Source organism: Macaca thibetana, chromosome 15 (genome assembly GCF_024542745.1).
Source record: "Macaca thibetana thibetana isolate TM-01 chromosome 15, ASM2454274v1, whole genome shotgun sequence".
NCBI classification, from domain to species: Eukaryota; Metazoa; Chordata; class Mammalia; order Primates; family Cercopithecidae; genus Macaca; species Macaca thibetana.
Window position 1 is genome coordinate 96,178,878 of NC_065592.1, and position 20,870 is coordinate 96,199,747.

At 40.1% G+C, this 20,870-nt stretch overlaps 1 protein-coding gene across 3 annotated transcripts in view; it reads right to left on the minus strand.

Annotated features, from left to right (window-relative positions):
• KIF27 (kinesin family member 27) overlaps positions 1–20,870 on the minus strand; it is an 85,739-nt gene that overhangs the window by 59,238 nt on the left and 5,631 nt on the right. For all 3 annotated transcript variants that reach the window (XM_050761675.1, XM_050761676.1, XM_050761677.1), the window contains exons 2-5: positions 18,955–19,335; positions 10,479–10,679; positions 6,853–7,811; positions 814–957 (exon numbers count right to left, since the gene is read on the minus strand). In XM_050761675.1, the coding sequence (XP_050617632.1) occupies positions 814–957; positions 6,853–7,811; positions 10,479–10,679; positions 18,955–19,252 (1,602 nt within the window). In that variant the 5' untranslated portion in view covers positions 19,253–19,335. The remainder of the gene's footprint in view (positions 1–813; positions 958–6,852; positions 7,812–10,478; positions 10,680–18,954; positions 19,336–20,870) is intronic.

Here is a 20,870-nt window from a genome sequence, read left to right on the forward strand (position 1 = left end):
CTTAGGAGGCTGAGGTGGGAGGATCACTTCAGCCCAGGAGGTCGAGGCTGCAGTGAGCTGTGATTATGCCAGTGCACACCAGCCTGAGCAACAGAATGAGATCCTGTCTCAAAACAACAACAACAAACAACAACAAAATACAATTAGAAGGGTTAAAAAAGAAAACAAAAATCAAACAACGTGAAAATCAAAATCTGATGTGTGCTAGATTAGATTATTTCTCTGGGCATTAGTTTTTCCCTCATAGGAAGCTAAAGGCTTTAAATGATATTAACTATTTGGGGTGATGGGAGAAGTCACAGCCAGGGAGTACAATAATATTTAGAGGCATGCTATGTTATACTGTAGACATATCCATGTTAATATAATAGGAAAGTTAAGATAGAAAATTTGAAAGATGTTTAACCAAAGTTAAAAAGCAAATCACTCACGAGGTGTAAGAGGATAATTTAATACATTTCAAAGTTTAAATTATGTATTTACCTTCCAACTCCTAACAATATTGCATTTCCTAATACCTTGGCAAACAACAGGAGGGAAAAGTATGGAAAAAATAACCATGATATGATTTATAAATTAATTTCCTGGGTATTATCTTTATATTTCTAAAACCAAGTCAAGCTAACAATAAAAATGTTTCCATTTAAGCAGATTTAAGGGAAAAACTAATAATTCTTTCAGGTGCCTACGTTCAGAACTCTTCAAATGAACATCCTCTTTTTAAGTTCCCATTTATCATTTAAAATGCTACTGTGTTTAATTAGGTACTATTTCAAGAAACTATACAGAGTTAGATGCATTAAGAAACTCTACCTGCAATCTATTCACTTTTTGCGCTTCTTTCAAAGATACCGCATGCCCTTTGTTTTCCTGTACCATCATCTGCACTTGATTCTTCAGTTCCTTCACCTCCAGTTCCTTCTGATTAAATACTACTTCATCAGCAGCAAGCGCACACTAGTGGGGAAAGAAGGCACAAGTGACATTCACCACTGAAAATAATCAAGAAACCTCATATGATAACACAAAATGGTGATTAGATTATAGCTTGATGACATCTCATGAATTTTTTTTTTCATTTTCAACTTTTTCTGATTTCTTTCTAAGGAAGGCAGAGTTGAGAGAACCTATCATTGCTATAACATAGGAATTCATTACCATGAAGACAGAAGATTTTCCTGATTTTTCCTTCCTGTATATAAAAACTAGTTGTTTTGGTTCTAGAGTACCTTCACTAAGATTTTTACAAGTTTGCTAGAACTACTACGAGATTTTAATGTGGATCACTCAAAGAGCTCACATTTCCCAAATTGACATATAGGGTTATAAGAATACATTTGGGGATTTGAATGAAGTAGATTTGCTGATTTTGTACACTTTCGTCATGAAGAGATATATTCTGAAGATGTCGAAAAATGATTAAACAGTTTTACTTCTTGGTTTCTAATAAATTTGCCTATTTTTAAGAACACTTGGGATATGTAAACAATAAAGTAGTTTTTAAATTAAGTAAACAGAAAATTATTTGTCAAGTGCCTCATTCCACATGTTGGCTTGGCATTTAAAAAATCTCACTAAATAAGATGTTGGCATAGATGCGGTGATCAGGGAACACTTCTACACTGCTAGTGGGAATGTAAACTAGTACAGCCACTATGAAAAACAGTGTGGAGATTCCTTGAAGAACTAAAAGTAGAACTACCATTTGGTCCAGCAATCCCACTACTGGGTATCTACCCAGAAGAACAGAAGTCATTATACAAAAAAGATACTTGTACACGCATGTTTATAGCAGCACAATTCACAATTGCAAAATTGTGGAACCAACCCAAATGCCCATCAATCAACGAGTGGATAAAGAAACTGTGATATATATATGTATCTGAGAGTAAAAGGCAAGCCACAGAAAAATTATTTGCAATCATATAAGTGACAAAGCACTCATACCCAGAATATACAACAAACTTCTACAAATCAATCTAGAAGACAGGTAACTCAGTAGAAAAACAAGCAAGAGACTCGAATGAGTACTTCACAAAGGAGGATATCCAAATAGCCAAAAATATATGAAAAAAATGCTCAACCTCACTAGTCATCAGGGAAATGCAAACTAAAGCCACAATGAAATGTGGCTTTCCTGGCAACAACAGCGAAACTCTGTCTCCAAAAAAAAAAAAAAAAGAGCATTTATCTGTTCAATGTATTTGTGTTCATGTATTTTTTTCTGTGTTCAAAACTTGGAATAAAAAGGGCAATAAAGTCCCTTAAGAGATACTTTAAGAGATACTTATGAGCAGGTAGAATGTTCCAAACATTGACTCATGGTGAAAAAATCAAGGTTGCAACACTATCTGGCAGCTTCTAAAAATAAGATGGTAACTTCAAAATGACACTTAACTTCCCTAGCAACAATCCAGCTGTTACTCCATCTGCCAGACGGCCCACGATCTTACCTTGGCTAAGAATTTTTAAAATGTGTACTGACCTGCTTGCCTAATAGGCTCAAGGATAACAGGGATTGAGAAAAGGATATCCTTGCTTGTCACACAGACCTGCTGGTCACCTTGCCCAGCAATCCCCCTAAGCAGCTGAGTTTACCAAGCTGCCTTCACAGTAACCCCTGGGATGTAACCCTACCTACAACTACTGAGTCCAATCGCTTAGCTGCCACTGATGTATATCGTAGGCACGGGCAGGTGAAAAATAAATGAGAGGTATATATAGTAATAAGCTAACATACATTATGTCTTAGAACAGAACACGCATCCTCATTGCTTTATGGGAATAAATGCTTTAATATTCGCACAACCATATAAAGTGGGTATTACTGTTTCTATTTTACAGATGGGGAAACTGAAGCACAAAGGTCAACTATTTGCCCCAGGTCATACAGCTAGTAAGCAAAGGAGGCAGGATTCAAACTTAGGGAGTTTGGTATCCATATTCTTAACCAGTATGTTATTCTGCCTGTCATAGAAGAACAGAAAAGAAAGTTTTAAAAATGATTTTCTAGTCAGGTGCAGTGGCACACACCTGTAGTCCCAAGATACTCATGAGGCTGAGGTGAAAAGCTATGTCCCGAGTGGCTGGGACTACAGATGCATGCCACCACACCCAGCTAATTTTTTTTTTTTTAATTTTTGTAAAGACAGGGTCTCACTCTGTTGCCCAAGCTGGTCTCGAATTCCTGGGCTCATACGATCCATCCACTTCGGCTTTCCAAAGTGCTGGGAATACAGGGGTAAGCCACCATGCTGGCCAAAACAATTTTTTAAAGAGATATATGCCGGGCACAGTAGCTCAAGCCTGTATCCCAGGACTTTGGGAAGCAGAGGCGGGCAGATAACTTGAGGTTAGGAGTTTGAGACCAGCCTGGCCAACATGGTGAAACACTGTCTCTACTAAAAATACAAAATATAGCCAGGCATGGTGGCAGTGCTTGTAATCCCAGCTGCTCAGGAGGCTGAGGCAGGAGAATCCCTTGAACCTGGGAGGTGGAAGCTGAGCTACATGGCAACATCCTGTCTCTGCAAAAAATACAAAAATTAGCCTTGTGGCCGGGCGTGGTAGCTCACGCCTGTAATCCCAGCACTTTGGGAGGCCAAGGCAGGCAGATCACCTGAGGTTGGGAGTTTGAGACCAGCGCGACTAACATGGAGAAACCATGTGTCTACTAAAAATACAAAAAATTAGCCTGGCATGGTGGCGCATGCCTGTAATTCCAGCTACTCGGGAGGCTGAGGCAGGAGAATCGCTTGAACCCAGGAGGCGGAGCTGGCGGTAAGCTGAGATCACGCCATTGCACTCCAACCTGGGCAACAAGAACAAAACTCTGTCTCAAAAAAAAAAAAAAATTAGCCTTGCATGGTGGCCTGTGCTCCCAGCTACTCAGGAGGCTGAGGTGGAAGGACTGCTTGAGCCCTGGACGTCAAGGCTGCAGTGAGCCATGATCATGCCACTGCACTCCAACCTCAGTGACACAGGGAGACCCTGTCTCCAAAAAAAAAAAAAGAAAGAAAGAAAAAGAAACCCATTTGCTTTTTGCAATCTACTATTTCCCAAAATAATCTGATCATGGTACTTTTTTCAACAAAACTGTTAATATCTTTAGGATGTAATAATCTAGAGAACATAATCGAGGGCAAACTTAAATTTATTTTCCAACACGTGGAAAGAGGAACTTACTACCTACCTTACCCCCAAGCAATCGGTTTGATGGGCTTCCAATTTCAGCCACCTTAGAAGCATGACAGAAAAGTGCTTCCTATTACCAACTCCTATATATGTCCCAACATTCAAGCTTCCAATTACCAGTACTTCCTGTTCCACCTCATTCTACTAATGAGGAAGGGCCTGCTCTACCTACGCAGAATTACTACGTTTCAGAAAAAAAAAAAAAGAACTAAAAAAAAAAATGATTTAAAAAGTATTACATGTTTCTATGTCATTATTTATTTATTCATTTATGTTTAGAGACAGGGTCTCACTCTGACCCCAGGCTGGAGTGCAGTGGTGCAATCACAGCTCACTGCAGCCTTGAACTCCTGGGCTCAAGTAATCCTCCCACCTAAGTCACCTGAGTAGGTGGGACCACAGGCATGTGCCACCATGTCTGACTAGTTTTTTCATTTTTTGTAGAGACAGGGGTCTCATTTTGTTTCCCAGACTGGTCTCAAACTCCTGGGCTCAAAACGACCCTCCAGCCTCAGTCTCCCAAAGTGCTGTGATTACAGGCATAAGCCACTGTGCTGGCTGAGACTAGTACATTAATGTAACAAGATAGTTTCAAATCTCATATTTCAAATAACGAGAAATTTCCGCTTGTTGAGTTTGGTGTAATAGGAAAGAAGAACATCCACAATTATCTGAAAATTCAGTGAAATACTTCTCCCGGCCGGGCGCGGTGGCTATGCTTGTAATCCCAGCACTTTGGGAGGCCGAGGTGGGCGGATCACGAGGTCAGGATATCGAGACCACGGTGAAACCCCGTCTCTACTAAAAATACAAAAAATTAGCCGGGCGCGGTGACGGGCGCCTGTAGTCCCAGCTACTCAGGAGGCTGAGGCAGGAGAATGGCGTGAACCTGGGAGGCGGAGCTTGCAGTGAGCCGAGGTCGAGATCGCGCCACTGCACTCCAGCCTGGGCTACAGAGCCAGACTCTGTCTTAAAACAAAACAAAACAAAACAAACTCCTCCCTTCAAACTATACAACTATGAGGCTGAATTTTCTTCACAAACTTCAACGAAAACAACATATTGCAGCAAACTGAATACTGAAGCAGATATGAAAATCCAACTGTCTGTTATTAGATCAGATGTTAAAGACATTTGCAAAAATGTAAAGGAATTCTACTCTTACTAAAATTTTTGTGTGTGTTGGCTGGGTACAGTGGCTCACACCTATAATCCCAGCACTCTGGTAGGCCAAGGCGGGCAGATCATGAGGTCAAGAGATGGAGACCATCCTGGCCAACATGGTGAAACCTCATCTCTACTAAAAATACAAAAATTAGCTGGGCATGGTGGCGTGCACCTGTAGTCCCGGCTACTTGGGAGGCTGAGGCAGGAGAATTGCTTCAACCTGGGAGGCAGAGGCTGCAGTGAGCCGACATCATGCCATTGCACTCCAGCCTGGTGAGAGAGCAAGATTCCATCTTAAAAAAAAAAAAAAATTGTATTAGAAAATATTTTTCATTAAAAGTGCTCTTTATATTAACATGTAATTGGGTTACCGTTAGTTTTGAATGAATAAATAGCTTAGATTTTTTCCAGTTTTAATTCTAACACACTAAATATCAATAGATATAACCCACATGAACAAAAGCTCTTTGAGGGATCTCACTTTAAAAGTGTAAAGAAGAAGAAGTCCTGTGGTCAAAAAGTTGGAGAACTTGAGAACTGCTCTAACAGAGGATAATACAAATGCCTTCTTTATAATATTACATGTAAAAAGGCTTTGAGGAAATATTTCTAGCTAGAGAAATAAGCTTAGCGCTTTAAAAAAAAAAAAGGAAATATACTTAAACCATATTTCCTTTTTAAGTAAAAAGCTATCTTTTCAAGTTTTCCTATTTTGAAAAATGGACAGAACGATGGAATCTGGGAGCCATGTTATCTCAGGAACAACTGAAGGACCATTCATTTGCTCACTAGATTGCAAACTCCATCCAAGCAAGCAGTAACTAGGTGTGTCTGTCCTCTACCATTCCCACAACATACAATCTTCACACAATAAATAATTTCAATGAAAAGTGGGGAAATGTAAATCTGAACTCAATAAATGTACATATAACATGTATACATGTACATACCTACATTCCTTAAACATTAATAAATATGCTAATTTGTTAGGTTTTTTTTTTTTAAACCTATACTCCAAACACAAGAGATGAAGTATTTCTTTTCTTTCAAGAACTACTGACCCACAGAGGGAAAAAAACTCAGTAAAAGATAACTTAATTTTATTTCTCAAATAAGTTTATTTTCAGTCTCTAAATTGACAACCAGGTCCACAAAGTTCTATTTAATAAATATAACAAATTAAAATACACTTTAACCAAAGGAGAAAGGAGGAGGAGTCAAGAAGAGTATGAACTGTGAGGAGGAAGCAATAGGAAAGGGGAGGGTAGAAAGAACAAAGTGAGAGAGGCAAGTGGGATTCTATATATAAATCATTTTTTAAAAAACCTAAAATTCCAAAATGACTCTTAGAATTTACTTGCCCAAATAAATTTAGTCCTTAAAAGAGTTATCCATAATAATGTCTAAATATGTTAACACACACCCCCCCAAAATATGTACACATATTATGTATCAATAAAATAAATAAATAAATAAGTGATGTCTAAGTACCTGGCATTTCTTAAGCTCTCTCTTCAGCTGGAGAACTGTAACATGCTCTGGTCCTTCTTCCAGACTTGCAGTGCCTCCGATTCCTCGAAATGAGGTGACCACAGCCTTCCTGACCTCTTGGATCATGTTAAACCACTCCTGCAGTTTGTATTGCTGCTTTTGGTTTAGTCTGACAGTATCTTTTAAGTCAACCAGGAAGGTAAAGGCTTCTTCTACACAACATTGGTAACCCAGACATTCTCCTTGAAGCTGAGCTACTTGCTCCTCAAGAGAATGAATCCTATTTGTATCAGGACTCCCTTCTCGATTGATCTGGCTAGTTTGGCTGACATTAGCCTGCTGGCTTTGCAAAGCTTCTCGAAGCAATTTAATCTCAAATTCCATTTCATCTATACGGTCTGACTCGGGGCTGAAGTTTACAGTGGGTTTGTTTCTAATGTTCCGTGCTCTGTTGGCATATTTGAGAGAATTTAATGACTCATCAAAATTCGAGGAGGAGGGGCTGACACATGTGATCATGACAGTCTTAGCACTGCCTCCCAGAGAATCTTTCAGAAGCCGGGTAATTTTAGCATCCCTATATGGAATATGTGAACTCTTCCTGCGTGGGTCCCCAAGAGCGCTTATTACATTTCCTAACGCCAGCAATCCACTATTGATTTGAATGGATTCTTTGAACCGTTCACCAGTATTCCCCGTTTTGGTTACTCTTTCTGATCCTGCCAAATCCACAAAGTGGAACTTTGAGACAATATGCCGAGGGGAATACCATGATCCATCTTCAGCTGCCTCCACATTTTTATGAACTTGACAAATGCTGATTGTAAAAATTGCATGTGATCTGCTGGAGTGCTCATTCATTTGGGTGGTACCTGTATGTCTGGCTGCATTCCCCGTCTCCAAAAGGCTCATCACTTCATCTGCACTCTCCACATGGCATTCCTTGGCCCCAACAATCACTTAAAATAACAAAAACATGTTTTTAAGCCAAGTTTTCATCAAAACCTAGTATAGTTAACAGTTACCATTTGCTAAACAGTCTGGCCAAGATAGTCCCTTTTTAAAAAAGTCAACAGCATTTCAAATAACAATAGTAACATCAGCAACATCATCAAATAATTTTAGATAATCTCCCAAAGAAACTATTTTAACAGACAGCACTCATTTTGATGTTTAAATTCTAAAAGCTGTAATTTTTTGAAAAAACAATCTAGTGTGTCTTGAGTCATGAGTCACACTCAATTCCTTAAAATGAATGACAAAAGAAAAACTCTTCATTCCAGTCTTTTGATTTGTAAAGCCTAATAGATTAATCTTTTTTTTTTTTTTTTTTTTCTTGAGACGGAGTCTCTGCCTGTCACCCAAGCTAGAGTGCAGTGGTGCAATCTTGGCTCACTGCAACCTCCACCTCGGGTTCAAGTGATTCTCCTGCCTTAGCCTCCCGAGTAGCTGGATCACAGGCATGCACTACCACACCTGGCTAATTTTTTTAATATTTTTAGGAGAGACGGGGTTTCACCACATTGGCCAGGCTGGTCTCGAACTCCTGACCTCAGGTGATCCACCTGCCTTGGCCTCCCAAAGTGCTGGGATAACAGGTGTGAGCCACCGCACCCGGCCTAGGTTAATCTTTTATAAATTAATCAAATATATAATTCAAAAGAGTTAATCAGTAGATTAGAAGAATTAATTAGTATCAATTAAAAGGCATTAGTTGGCCGGGCGCGGTGGGTCAAGCCTGTAATCCCAGCACTTTGGGAGGCCGAGATGGGCGGATCACGAGGTCAGGAGATCGAGACCATCCTGGCTAACACGGGGAAACCCCGTCTCTACTAAAAAAATACAAAAGACTAGCTGGGCGCAGTGGCGGGTACCTGTAGTCCCAGCTACTTGGGAGGCTGAGGCAGGAGAATGGCGTAAACCCGGGAGGTAGAGCTTGCAGTGAGCTGAGATCCGGCCACTGCACTCCAGCCTGGGCAACAGAGCAAGACTCCGTCTCAAAAAAAAAAAAAAAAAAAAAAAGGCATTAGTTTTTTTTTTTTTCAGCTTTATTAATAATCAAGCCATCCTTGGCTTTTAAGTTTTTTTGTATTGTGAGGTCATAATCAATGATGAGTAAAAAATTCAATACAAATAAAGTTGGTTATTCATTTTAAAAACAAGTATGGTTTATATAGTATCAGAATGCAAGGTAGACAGATGAGATGGCAATTAAAAGAAAATACTTTGAATACCATAATGTACTATACTCAAAAAAGAAAAAAAGTTTTTATTTCAATCACAGAATGAACTAAAAATAACCTACATTTACTACCTGCATTATTTGTTTATATCCAAAAATACTGCAAAGAGAAGTAGGTGGACTTAGGAATTGAATCAGAGAAGGAAAGCTCCTGATTTCATGCTCAAATTATATTGCCATAATTCATCTTTACTCAAATACTGTCACATCACTATTTCTTTAAAAAATAATCATTTCACTTTCATTATTTCCATCATGACACTTTTTAAACAACCCAGTTCCTGTAAGTCATAGTAAAACTTTCATTAAATTTTTCATTAAATTTTTCCAATGTTAGGCTATAAGTGAGCACTACGGTTCTCAAACCCAGACGCAAATCACCTGGTAGCTTTATAAAAAAGAAAGTGCCAACGCCCAGGCACCATCTCAGACCAATTAAATCAGAACCCCTGAGAAGTAGGACCCAGAAATCAGTATTTTTAAAAAGCTTCCCACATGTACTAATTGTGCAGCAGCCAGCATGGACATTACTGCTTTACACCGAGACTCTAAAGAAATATGTCAAACAAATGCACTTTACTTGTGAGTGGGACATTATGTAAGACATACTGTAATTTAAGATCATTTGTAACATCCTTCCAAAATTTTTTCAACATTGGTATCAGATATGAAATATTTTCATCAAGTTTATCAAGAGTGATAGTGAAGTGTATATACTTCTGTCCTGCTTGATATTTTACAAAGAAGCATGTATTATTTTTGTAACTGTTTGATAAAAGATAAAAACAATCAATAATTGTATTCCATAAGGTAAAGGAGCTCAAAACATTAGTCTGAATTATATCCAGAAGAGAGAAACTGTACTGAATTATCTAATAAGACCATAAGCTACCATATATAGTTTCTTCTCAAAAACCAAAAACAGGTCTGGCGCGGTGGCTCACGCCTGTAATCCCAGCACTTTGGGAGGCCGAGGCGGTCGGATCACGAGGTCAGGAGTTTGAGACCAGCCTGACAAACATGGTGAAATCCGTCTCTACTAAAAATACAAAAATTAGCCGGGCGTGGTGGTGCGCACACTGTAATCCCAGCTACTCGGGAGGCTGAGGCAGCAGAATCACTTGAACCCAGGAGGCAGAGGTTGCAGTGAGCCAAGATTGCACCACTACATTCTAGCCTGGGTGACCTGGGTGATGGAGCGAGATGCCATCTCAAAAAAAAAAAAAAAAGAGATTAATAATCAATAAAGCTGTTCAAGTTAAAAGTGAAACTAAATTCATTTTGCTTCTGTATGTTTTTAAAGATTCCTTGGAATATATCCAGAAACTGAATTAAAGCATATCTGTTTGCTAATGAAGGCAACTGATTAAGCGGGCTACTTTACCTGTATTTCCTTTCTCATCTTCTCGGATGTGAAGATCCTTCATGGATGTCTCCAATTCTAGAAGATCTCTTAGGTCTTCCTTGTACACTTCTATATAAGATACTTTCACATTAAACTCAATGCTAGGATGTTCAGAGATGCTTTGAAATATTTCTTGAATAGCTCGAGGAATGATACCCTTTTGGCCCTCCACAACCGAAGCTGAAAATTTAGAAAAAGAAAGCACATCTGGAACTTAAAACAAAAGAAAAGCGACAACCCCAATTTTATAGTTATTTTATTATATTTCTCTCTATTATAACTGTATTTTTTTTTTGAGACGGAGTCTTGCTCTGTTGCCCAGGCTGGAGTGTCGTGGTGCAATCTCAGCTCACTGTAACCTCCGCCTATCGAATTCAGGTGATTCTCCTGCCTCAGCCTCCTGAGTGGCTGGGATTACAGATGCCCACCACCGGGCTATTATAACTTTTTTAAACCACAACTATAAAATTCACAAGTAAAAGTTTTCACATGTATCCCCTTACCAAGAATTCATTCAAGCATTCATTAAACAAGTATTTATTTAGTATCTACTATGTGCCAGGCACTATTCTAGGACTCTGCAATCCACCAATAAACAAAACAGGGAGAAAAGAAACCCCTTCCCTGGTGAGATTCTGCTGACAAAAGACTGACAATAGCAAAAAAGAATAACTGATAAGTGAATTATATGGCATATTAAAAAGTATTAATTGTACCTGGAGGAAAAAAATACAGCAGGGTAAGGGGACTAGAAGGGTAACTACCTACCAGCCAGGAGATGCTTGCAACTTTAAACAGGAAGGTCATGGTGGGCATCATTCAGAAGGTGACATCTGAGAAAAGACTTGAAACAGGCCGTGCGCGGTGGCTCACGCCTATAATCCCAGACTTTGGGAGGCTGAGGCGGGCAGATCACTTGAGCCCAGGAGTTCAAGACCAGCTTGGGCAACGTGGTGAAACCCTGTCTCTACTAAAAATACAAAAATTAGCTAGCTAGGTGTGGTGGCTCATGCCTGTAATCCCAACTATTTGGGTGGCTAAGGCACGAGAATCACTTGAAGCTGGGAGGTGGAGGTTGCAGTGAGCTGAGATAGCGCCACTGCACTCCAGCCTGGGCGACAGAGGGAAACTGTCTCAAAAAAAAAAAAAAAAAAATTAATAAGAAAATATATTTGAAAAGTCCCAGGAATGAAACAGACATTAAATGGCACAGGCGAATTTCAAAGCGATGTGGTAGAAATGTACATTTTAATATAAATGATAAAACTATATGGAGTGGCATTTTATTCCATAAATAGGCCATACTGTGGTGGCTCACACCTGTAATCCTAGCACATGGGGAGGCCAAGGTGGGTGGATCGCTTGAGCTAAGAAGTTTGAGACCAGCCTGGGCAACATGGCAAGATCCCTTCTCTACAAAAAATACAAAAAAATTTCGTGTTGCATGCCTATGGTCTCAGCTGCTTGGGAGGCTGAGAAGGGAGGATTACTTGAGCTTGGGAGCCAGAGGTTGCAGTGAGTCAGGAGACAGAGCCTCGGTAACAGAGCAAGACCCTTTCTCAAAATAAATAAATAAATAAATAAATAAATAAATAAATAAATAAATAAATAAATACTTTATCTTTCCCAATTCACTGTTCATTAAATACCAGATCCAGAGAGGTGGCCCTTGGCTCATAAAACATCATTCTACACAAAGGGCTTCCCCTGCCTAAAGCCACTCCACCTCTCGGATATTCACTACTACTAGTAGGAGCCACGTTATAAAAACGTTGGTGTTTTTGGCCAGGCACGGTGGCTCACGCCTGTAATCCCAGCTCTCTGGGAGGCCGAGGCAGGTGGATCACGAGGTCAGGAGATCGAGACCATCCTGGCTAACACGGTGAAACCCCATTTCTACTAAAAATACAAAAAATTAGCCAGGTGTGGTGGCGGGCGCCTGTAGTCCCAGCTACTCGGGAGGCTGAGGCAGGAGAATGGTGTGAACCCATGAGGCGGAGCTTGCAGTGAGCCGACATCATGCCACTGCACTCTAGCCTGGGCGACAGAGTGAGACTCTGTCTCAAAAAAAAAAAAAAAAAAAAAGTTGGTGCTTTTAGATGACATATAATTTCTAAAGCAGAAAATAGCTGTAAAAAGCAGGAAACTGACCCTAGGTAAGACCAATCTATTTCATAGTCTTTTGCACTAAAATATCTTTCTCTTTAGATCATTTATTATGGTCTGGGTGGAATCCCAATCACTGGAGCACAATTCATTTATGTTGGCAAGATTTTTTTTTTTTTTTTTTTTTTGGTGAGACAGAGTCTCACTCTGTTGCCCAGGCTGGGGTGCGGTGGTGCGATCTCGGCTCACTGCAACCTCCGCCTCCCAGGTTCAAGTGATTCTCCTGCCTCAGCCTCCCAAGTAGCTGGGACTACAGCCGTGTGCCACCATGTCCAGCTAATTTTTTGTGTTTTCAGTTGAGATGGGGTTTCACCGCGTTAGCCAGGATGGTCTCCATCTCCTCACCTCACAATCTGCCCGCCTCGGCCTCCCAAACTGCTGGGATTATAGGGATGAGCCACCACGCCCGGCCAAGAATGCTTTTTTAAAAAAATTCTTATATTTCTTTACACGTCACCAAGTGTATCTGTTCTGAGATTTCTGGATGGGGTGAAAAGGTGCAAGGAGCTTGAGAGTAGAAAGGGATAACGAGAAAAGATGGAGAAGCAAGCCAAAGTTGATGGCGACAGAGAATGTGTGCACAAGCAGGTGCAGAAAGGCCAGTTATGCCCAGGCCTAGACCCTCAGTTCAAGAATGAGAAAGGGAACATCTCTATACCTCTTCTCCTCCAACACTATCTAAGCCCACAGCTTCTACAACCCAGAACACAGACCAGTACAGTAACATTATGAGTAAACACTTATTTCTGTTCCCCCTTGTTTCAAAAAGGAGTTAAAGCAGGTTTACAAATAGGCGTAGGAGGGGCTTAAACAGATACTTCTACATCAGTGTTCATAGTAACATTATTTACAGGAGCTACAACGGGGAAGCAAACCAAATGTCCATCAAAAGAAGAATGGATAAATAAAACATAGTATATATATACAATGGAATGTTCTTGGAAAAAGGAATGACGTTCTGATAGGTGACATAACATGCTAAGTGAGAGAAGCTAGACACAGGAGGAAAAATACTGTATGATTCCACTTCTTTTTTCTTTTCTTTTTCTTTTTTTTTTTTTTTTTGAGACAGCGTTTCACTGTGTCGCCCAAGCTGGAGTGCAGTGGCACAATCATGGCTCACTGCGGCCTTAACCTCCTGGGCTCAGGTGATCTTCCCACCTAAGCCTCTGAAGTAGCTGGGACTACAGGCATGTGCCACCACATCCAGCTAAATTTTTTTGTTGTTTTTTGTAGTGACAAGCTCTCACTATGTTGCCCAGGCTGGAGTGCAGTGGCGCAATCTCAGCTCACTGCAACCTCCACTTCCTGGGTTCAAGCGATTCTCCTGCCTCAGCCTCCTGAGTAGCTGGGACTACAGGCACCCACCACCACACCCAGCTAATTTTTGTATTTTTAGAAGAGATGGGGTTTCACCATGTTGGCCAGGACAGTCTCGATTTTCTGACCTCATGATCCACCTGCCTTAGCCTCCCAAAGTGCTGAGATTACAGGTGTGAGCCACTGCGCCTGGCCCACTTTTATGCGTTTTGTTTTGTTTTGTGAGACAGAGTCTTGCTCTGTTGCCCATACTGGAGTGCAGTGGCGCGATCTCAGCTCACTGCAACCTCTGCCTCCCAGGTTCAAGTGATTCTCCTGCCTCAGCCTCCAGTAGCTGGGATTACAGGTGCACACCACCACGCCTAACTAATTTTTTTGTATTTTTAGTAGAGATGGGGTTTCATCATGTTGCCCAGGTTGATCTCAAACTCCTGAGCTCAGATGATCCTCCCAAAGTGATGGGATTACAGACGTGAGCCACCACACCCGACCTCCACTTATATGAAATATCTAGAATAGGCAAATTAAAAGAGCCAGAAAGTAAATCAGGGATTATCAGAGAATGCCGGGAGAGCTACTGCTTAATGGGTACATAGCTACTGTTTGGGTGATGAAAATTTTGAAAATACTGGTTATTACTGCATTAACAATTAGTATATTTGATGCTGCAGAACTCTACACTTGAAAGTAGCTAAAATGATAAGTTTGGTTATCTTTTTTTTTTTTTTTTTTTTTTTTTTTTTTTTTTTTTTTTTGAGACTGAGTCTGGCTCTGTCGCCCAGGCTGGAGTGCAGTGGCCGGATCTCAGCTCACTGCAAGCTCTGCCTCCCGGGTTTACGCCATTCTCCTGCCTCAGCCTCCCGAATAGCTGGGACCACAGGCGCCCGCCACTTCGCCCGGCTAGTTTTTTGTATTTTTTAGTAGAGATGGGGTTTCACCGTGTTAGCCAGGATGGTCTCGATCTCCTGACCTCGTGATCCGCCCGTCTCGGCCTCCCAAAGTGCTGGGATTACAGGCTTGAGCCACCGCGCCCGGCCTAAGTTTGGTTATCTTTATATTTATATTTACATGTACTTTATCACAATTGTAATAGTAAAAAAAAGTGTATAAAATTTAAAATAAGTGGAGGGAAAAACTGAGACTTTAAAAGTTTCTGTCGGCTAATTTAGAAAACCACCCATCATTTTTAGCATTGTTCCATGGAAAATGTATTCCAAGCAACAAACAGTTGACTTACAAATGAAACTTAAAAACAACTTGCTTCCAAGTTGAAGATTACCAAAATTTAGGTTTTTGGCAACAATCATGCTGAAAATCTAAGTTTCTATCAACTTCAATGGCTGCCTTTCCCCTCATTTAAGAGGCAAGACTGCCATCATGTGGTAAGTAAAGTAAGTAATGGGTTTTCTTCTAATACAGTACAAATGAAGATTCCCTTTTAAGAGCTTGTAGGAACTAGCCTGTAGGAAATATCTAAACCTTTCAAACTGTAGCATAGATAAGCAATCTTGATTATCCAGAATAAATAATTGACCAGAAATAGTTCAGTTATTCCCCACATCAATAGATAACAAAGCACAATTTAAAAGACGTATCAAAAAGCTTAATTTCAAATATTTATAATAAAGCTCCAATATGTATTTTGATAACTTAAATATAAAATTTGCAATGTTAGTCTTATATTCCTGAAATAAACCATTTCCAAGAGAAAACCTGCGAAGTTTTATAACTCAACAACTATCATTTAGCTATTATATGGTATTTAAAGAGTACACAAAAGTTTTTGGAAAAGGCTATACCTTGTAAAGGTAATTCCAAAGTTCTGAAAAGCAGGAAAATGAATATTAGCTAAATAAGCATCATATTTAAAAATAAAGCCAGGCGTGGTGATTCACGCCTGTAATCCCAGCACTTTGGGAGACTGAGGCAGGGCAGATCACTTGATCTCAGATGTTAGAGACCAGCCTGGACAACATGGCAAAACCCTGTCTCTGCAAAAATAAAAAATAAAAAATTAGTCGGGAGTGGTGATATGCCCCTGTAGTCCCAGATACTCAGGAGGCCGAGGTGGAAGAATTTCTTGAGCCCAGAAGGTTGAGGCTGCAGTTAGCTGTGATTGTGCCACTGCACTCCAGCCAGGGCAACAGAGCAAGGCTCTGTCTCAAAGCAAAATCAAAACCAAAAAAAACCAGTGAGACCCCCATCTCTACAAAAAAGTTTTAAAAATAAAGTAAAATACATTTTAAAATAAGAGAGTTTCATTCTGCCCTAGTGCCCAGCATGGTAACCTAGATACTGCAGATGCTCAATAAATATTCACTGGGGGATGTGGGGGGACGGGGCAGGGAAGCATTATTTGCATGGTCAGTAACCAAAAAGCAGATAACTGACCCAGAATTGGTGCCCTATAGAGACATTCTGGGAAACAGAAAATCCTCACTAATACACCAAAAAATAAATCCAACTTTTTTTGACACAGAGTCTTGGTCTGTTGCCCAGACTGGAGTGCAGTGGCATGATCTTGGCTCACCGTAGCCTCCGCCTCCCAGGTTCAAGCGAATTCTCTGCTTCAGCCTCCCGAGTAGCTAGGATTAGAGGCGTGTGCCATGACGCCCAGCTAATTTTTGTATTTGTAGTAGAGACAGGGTTTCGCCATGTTGACCAGGCTGGTCTCAAACTCCTGGCCTCAAGTGATCTGCCTGCCTTGGCCTCCCAAAGTGCTGGGATTACAGGTGTGAGCCACCGCGCCTGGACTGAAATGATATTTTACATTGTTAAATGCAAAAAGAAAGTTACAGAATCACAGGCATAATATCTCATTAAACAAACAAAAACCAAAATAACTACATAAGTGAGTAATATGCATCAAACTTATTTCTTTGGGATGAGAGGAGTTGTCACTTGTTTAATTTCTTATGCATCACTTGCAGTCCTTCTTATAATAAATATTTCTTTAATTTAAAAAAAGTAGAAAGAAAACACCGTCCAAAATGTTCTTTTTTTTTTTTTTTTTTTTTTGAGATGGAGTCTCGCTGTGTCGCCCAGGCTGGAGTGCAGTGGCCGGATCTCAGCTCACTGCAAGCTCCGCCTCCCAGGTTCATGCCGTTCTCCTGCCTCAGCCTCCTGAGTAGCTAGGACTACAGGCGCCCGCCACCTCTCCTGGCTAGTTTTTTGCATTTTTTAGTAGAGACGGGGTTTCACCGTGTTACCCAGGATGGTCTCGATCTCCTGACCTCGTGATCCGCCCATCTCAGCCTCCCAGAGTGCTGGGATTACAGGCTTGAGCCACCGCGCCCGGCCCCAAAATGTTCTTAATGGTGGTCTATTTCTTCTGATAGAGAGAATTTTAGAGCAATTAAAATATGTTAGAATAGATAACTTTAATAACTTTTTCCCTTACAAAATTAAAATAGTACTCACGGTCTCCTAATAAAAAAAAAAAGTATAGCTATAATTAAGTCACCAGCTTCTGAACATGTATAACTCCTATTGGTATAAAGCATATAATGGGTCATTAGGATTATAAAACATTTGCCAATCAAAAAAAACAAAAATCCCTACAATCCTAAAGAAAAGCCACAATTTATACTAGAAAAACTGAATTATTTTTTATTGTAAGACCCTGAAACAATCTAGTATCTGTGATCTCCTAATCCTGCAGAATATACAGATGTTTTTCTTTTAGTTGGGGAATATTGGCCTCTTGAAGCTCCTCCATTTTAATCTTTGGAATAAAGATTTCCTCAAACTACACAACCACTCTCTGAGCCACTACCCATCCATGCATGTAATGAGAGAAGTTTCTTTTTTAAATTTTTTTTATTTTTTTTGTTTCAGCTTGTATCTGAACAGCTAGAGAAAGAAGTTTCTGAAAGCCATGTATTTTACATTTGTGAAATATGAAAATAGAAAATATGAAATAGAAAAATATTGAGAGCCACTATTCATACAGAGAATACTAACTAAAACTTTAGACAATGATGCATATGTGCACTATTCAGAAGTTTGTTCTTAGTAGAAAACTATCAATACAGTAAACAATCTTAACAGAAGACTTGGCTGTCAGTTCCCCCACTCTATTACCAGACACTCAACTAAAATGATTTCCAAGGTTCCCTCCAGCTCTACATGAGATCCTATGATTCTATCTTTTCCAAACTATAATTACAAGCAGGAGAAATTATGTCCTAAAGTATTCAGAATTTAAAAAAGAAATCTGGCTAGAATATGAAAAAAGCTACTCTACATAGTAAATTTTTCCTACGGTCCCTAAGTCCTGACTGTGGGACTCTTAATATTTACAACTGGCTTGTTAAAGAACGCAAAATCTAGGGCCGGGCGCGGTGGCTCAAGCCTGTAATCCCAGCACTTTGGGAGGCCGAGACGGGCGGATCACGAGGTCAGGAGTTCGAGACCATCCTGGCTAACACGGTGAAACCCCGTCTCTACTAAAAAATACAAAAACTAGCCGGGCGAGGTGGCGGGCGCCTGTAGTCCCGGCTACTCGGGAGGCTGAGGCAGGAGAATGGCGTAAAAACCCGGGAGGCAGAGCTTGCAGTGAGCTGAGATCCGGCCACTGCACTCCAGCTGGGCGACACAGCTGAGACTCCGTCTCAAAGAAAAAAAAAAAAAAAAAAAAAAAAAAAAAAAAAGAACGCAAAATCTGATCATGTTAACTCATTTATCTCTATTTTAAATTCTGTTCAAAATAACAAGGGCTGACCACTGAAAATTATCTTAAACTTCTTTCCTCAAGCAAATATAATCCTAAGTTAGATTGCTTAATGAAACTTCAATATTTAGAAACAAACCTTTCAAAGATGATGATCTTATGATCACATTTGATTACATTATTCATTCCTTCACTATTCAATTAATATGCTAAACACCTACCACGTATCAGGTATTGGTCATGTTTTAGCTTCTTTCTAGCGTCACAAATAAAAGTCAGAGAGTATGAGAATCTTACCAATATGGCCTCCTCCAATGGTGTATGTCTTCCCAGATCCAGTTTGTCCATAGGCAAAAACAGTTGCATTATAGCCCTCAATGAGTGACAACACTAGGGGCTTTATACATGTATTATAAACTTCATCTTGAGTGGAATTTTTGCCAAAAACAAAATCAAAAGTGAAGACTCTGTCTCTCCCAATGATAACTTGCTGGCTGTTTGGAATAACTCTCACACAAACTTGATGATTATGAAGAACTTCTTTGCAAAGCAGAGGTCTAATTCTTACAGCAACTTTTACTGGTATTTCTTCCATGGCAACTTAGATTTTACTAGATTTTCTACTTAATGTTCAGTATCTAGTGTGAGAAACTTCCATCTTATGTAAGATCTGGATTCCTGTGTATCAAAAATAAAAAACAAATTTTAATTACTGATTCCTTTTATCCCAATAAACTAACCACCTTCTAAAGCAAAGTCAGTTAGAACAGGTTTTGTTTCAACACAACACAGTTACAAAAAGTAAACCTGTCTTGTAAAATACATTGTAAATTTGTAGACAAAATAGTACGTCTTGGGTTTGCTTCAAAATAATCTAGAGTATGGGGTCCATGAGTTAATAAATGACGAAGCTAAGTGGTAAGTACATGGGATTTCATTGTGCCTTTATTTCTACAGTAATAATATTTCCCAGTTCATTAATCTAAATATTAAATAGCCAGGGAGTTAGAAAATTAAGGCAAGGAGATAATTAAGTAAGGAACTGTACACATGTTTTTTTGTTTGTTTTTTGAGATGGAGTCTCGCTCTATCGTCTAGGGTGGAATGCAGTGGTGTGATCTCCGCTCTCTATAACCTCTGCCTTCCAGGTTCAAGTGATTCTCCTGCCTCAGGCCTCTTGAGTAGCTGGGATTACAGGTGCCCGCCACTACATCCGGCTAATTTTTGTATTTTTAGTAGAGACGGGGTTTCACCATATTGGCCAGGCTGGTCTCAAACTCCGAACCTCAAGTGACCTACCCGCCTCGGCCTCCCAAAGTGCTGGGATTACAGGCATGAGCCACCGCGCCCAGCCTGTACATGTGTTAAAAACAAACATTAGTACCAGATTTTATAGCTATGCATTGAAAAATAGCATTTCCTCTTTGTCACAATTATTAGAAATAAATTCATGAAAATAGTTCTAAGAATTTCATAAGTCAATATAAATTTAAAACTAAATTTTTACCGGCCGGGCGCAGTGGCTCAAGCCTGTAATCCCAGCACTTTGGGAGGCCGATACGGGTGGATCACGAGGTCAGGAGATCGAGACCATCCTGGTGAACACAGTGAAACCCCGTCTCTACTAAAACTACAAAAAACTAGCCGGGCGAGGTGGCGGGCGCCTGTAGTCCCAGCTACTCGGGAGGCTGAGGCAGGAGAATGGCATGAACCCGGGAGGCGGAGCTTGCAGTGAGCTGAGATCAGGCCACTGCACTCCAGCCTGGGCGACACAGCGAGACTCCGTCTCAAAAAAAAAAAAAAAAAAAAAAAAAAAAAACTAAATTTTTATTCAAAAATAATCAAAACTAACAGAAAAACTGCTTTTTCTGCTTCTAAATATTATGTTGTACTTATTTCTGAAGATCTCTGCTAGAATTAATACATTAAAAATTAAATTGTTGGCTGTAGTTTCCTGGCTAAAAATATATATAAATAAATAATTGATAACCACATTTACAATGAACACTCTGGCTTTTTTTTTTGAGACAGAGTCTTGCTCTGTCGCCCAGGCTGAAGTACAGTGGCGCGATCTCAGCTTGCTGCAAGCTCTGCCTCCCGGGTTCACGCCCTTCTCCTGCCTCAGCCTCCCAAGTAGCTGGGACTACAGGCGCCTGCCACCATGCCCAGCTAATTTTTTGTATTTTTAGTAGAGATGGCGTTTCACCCTGTTA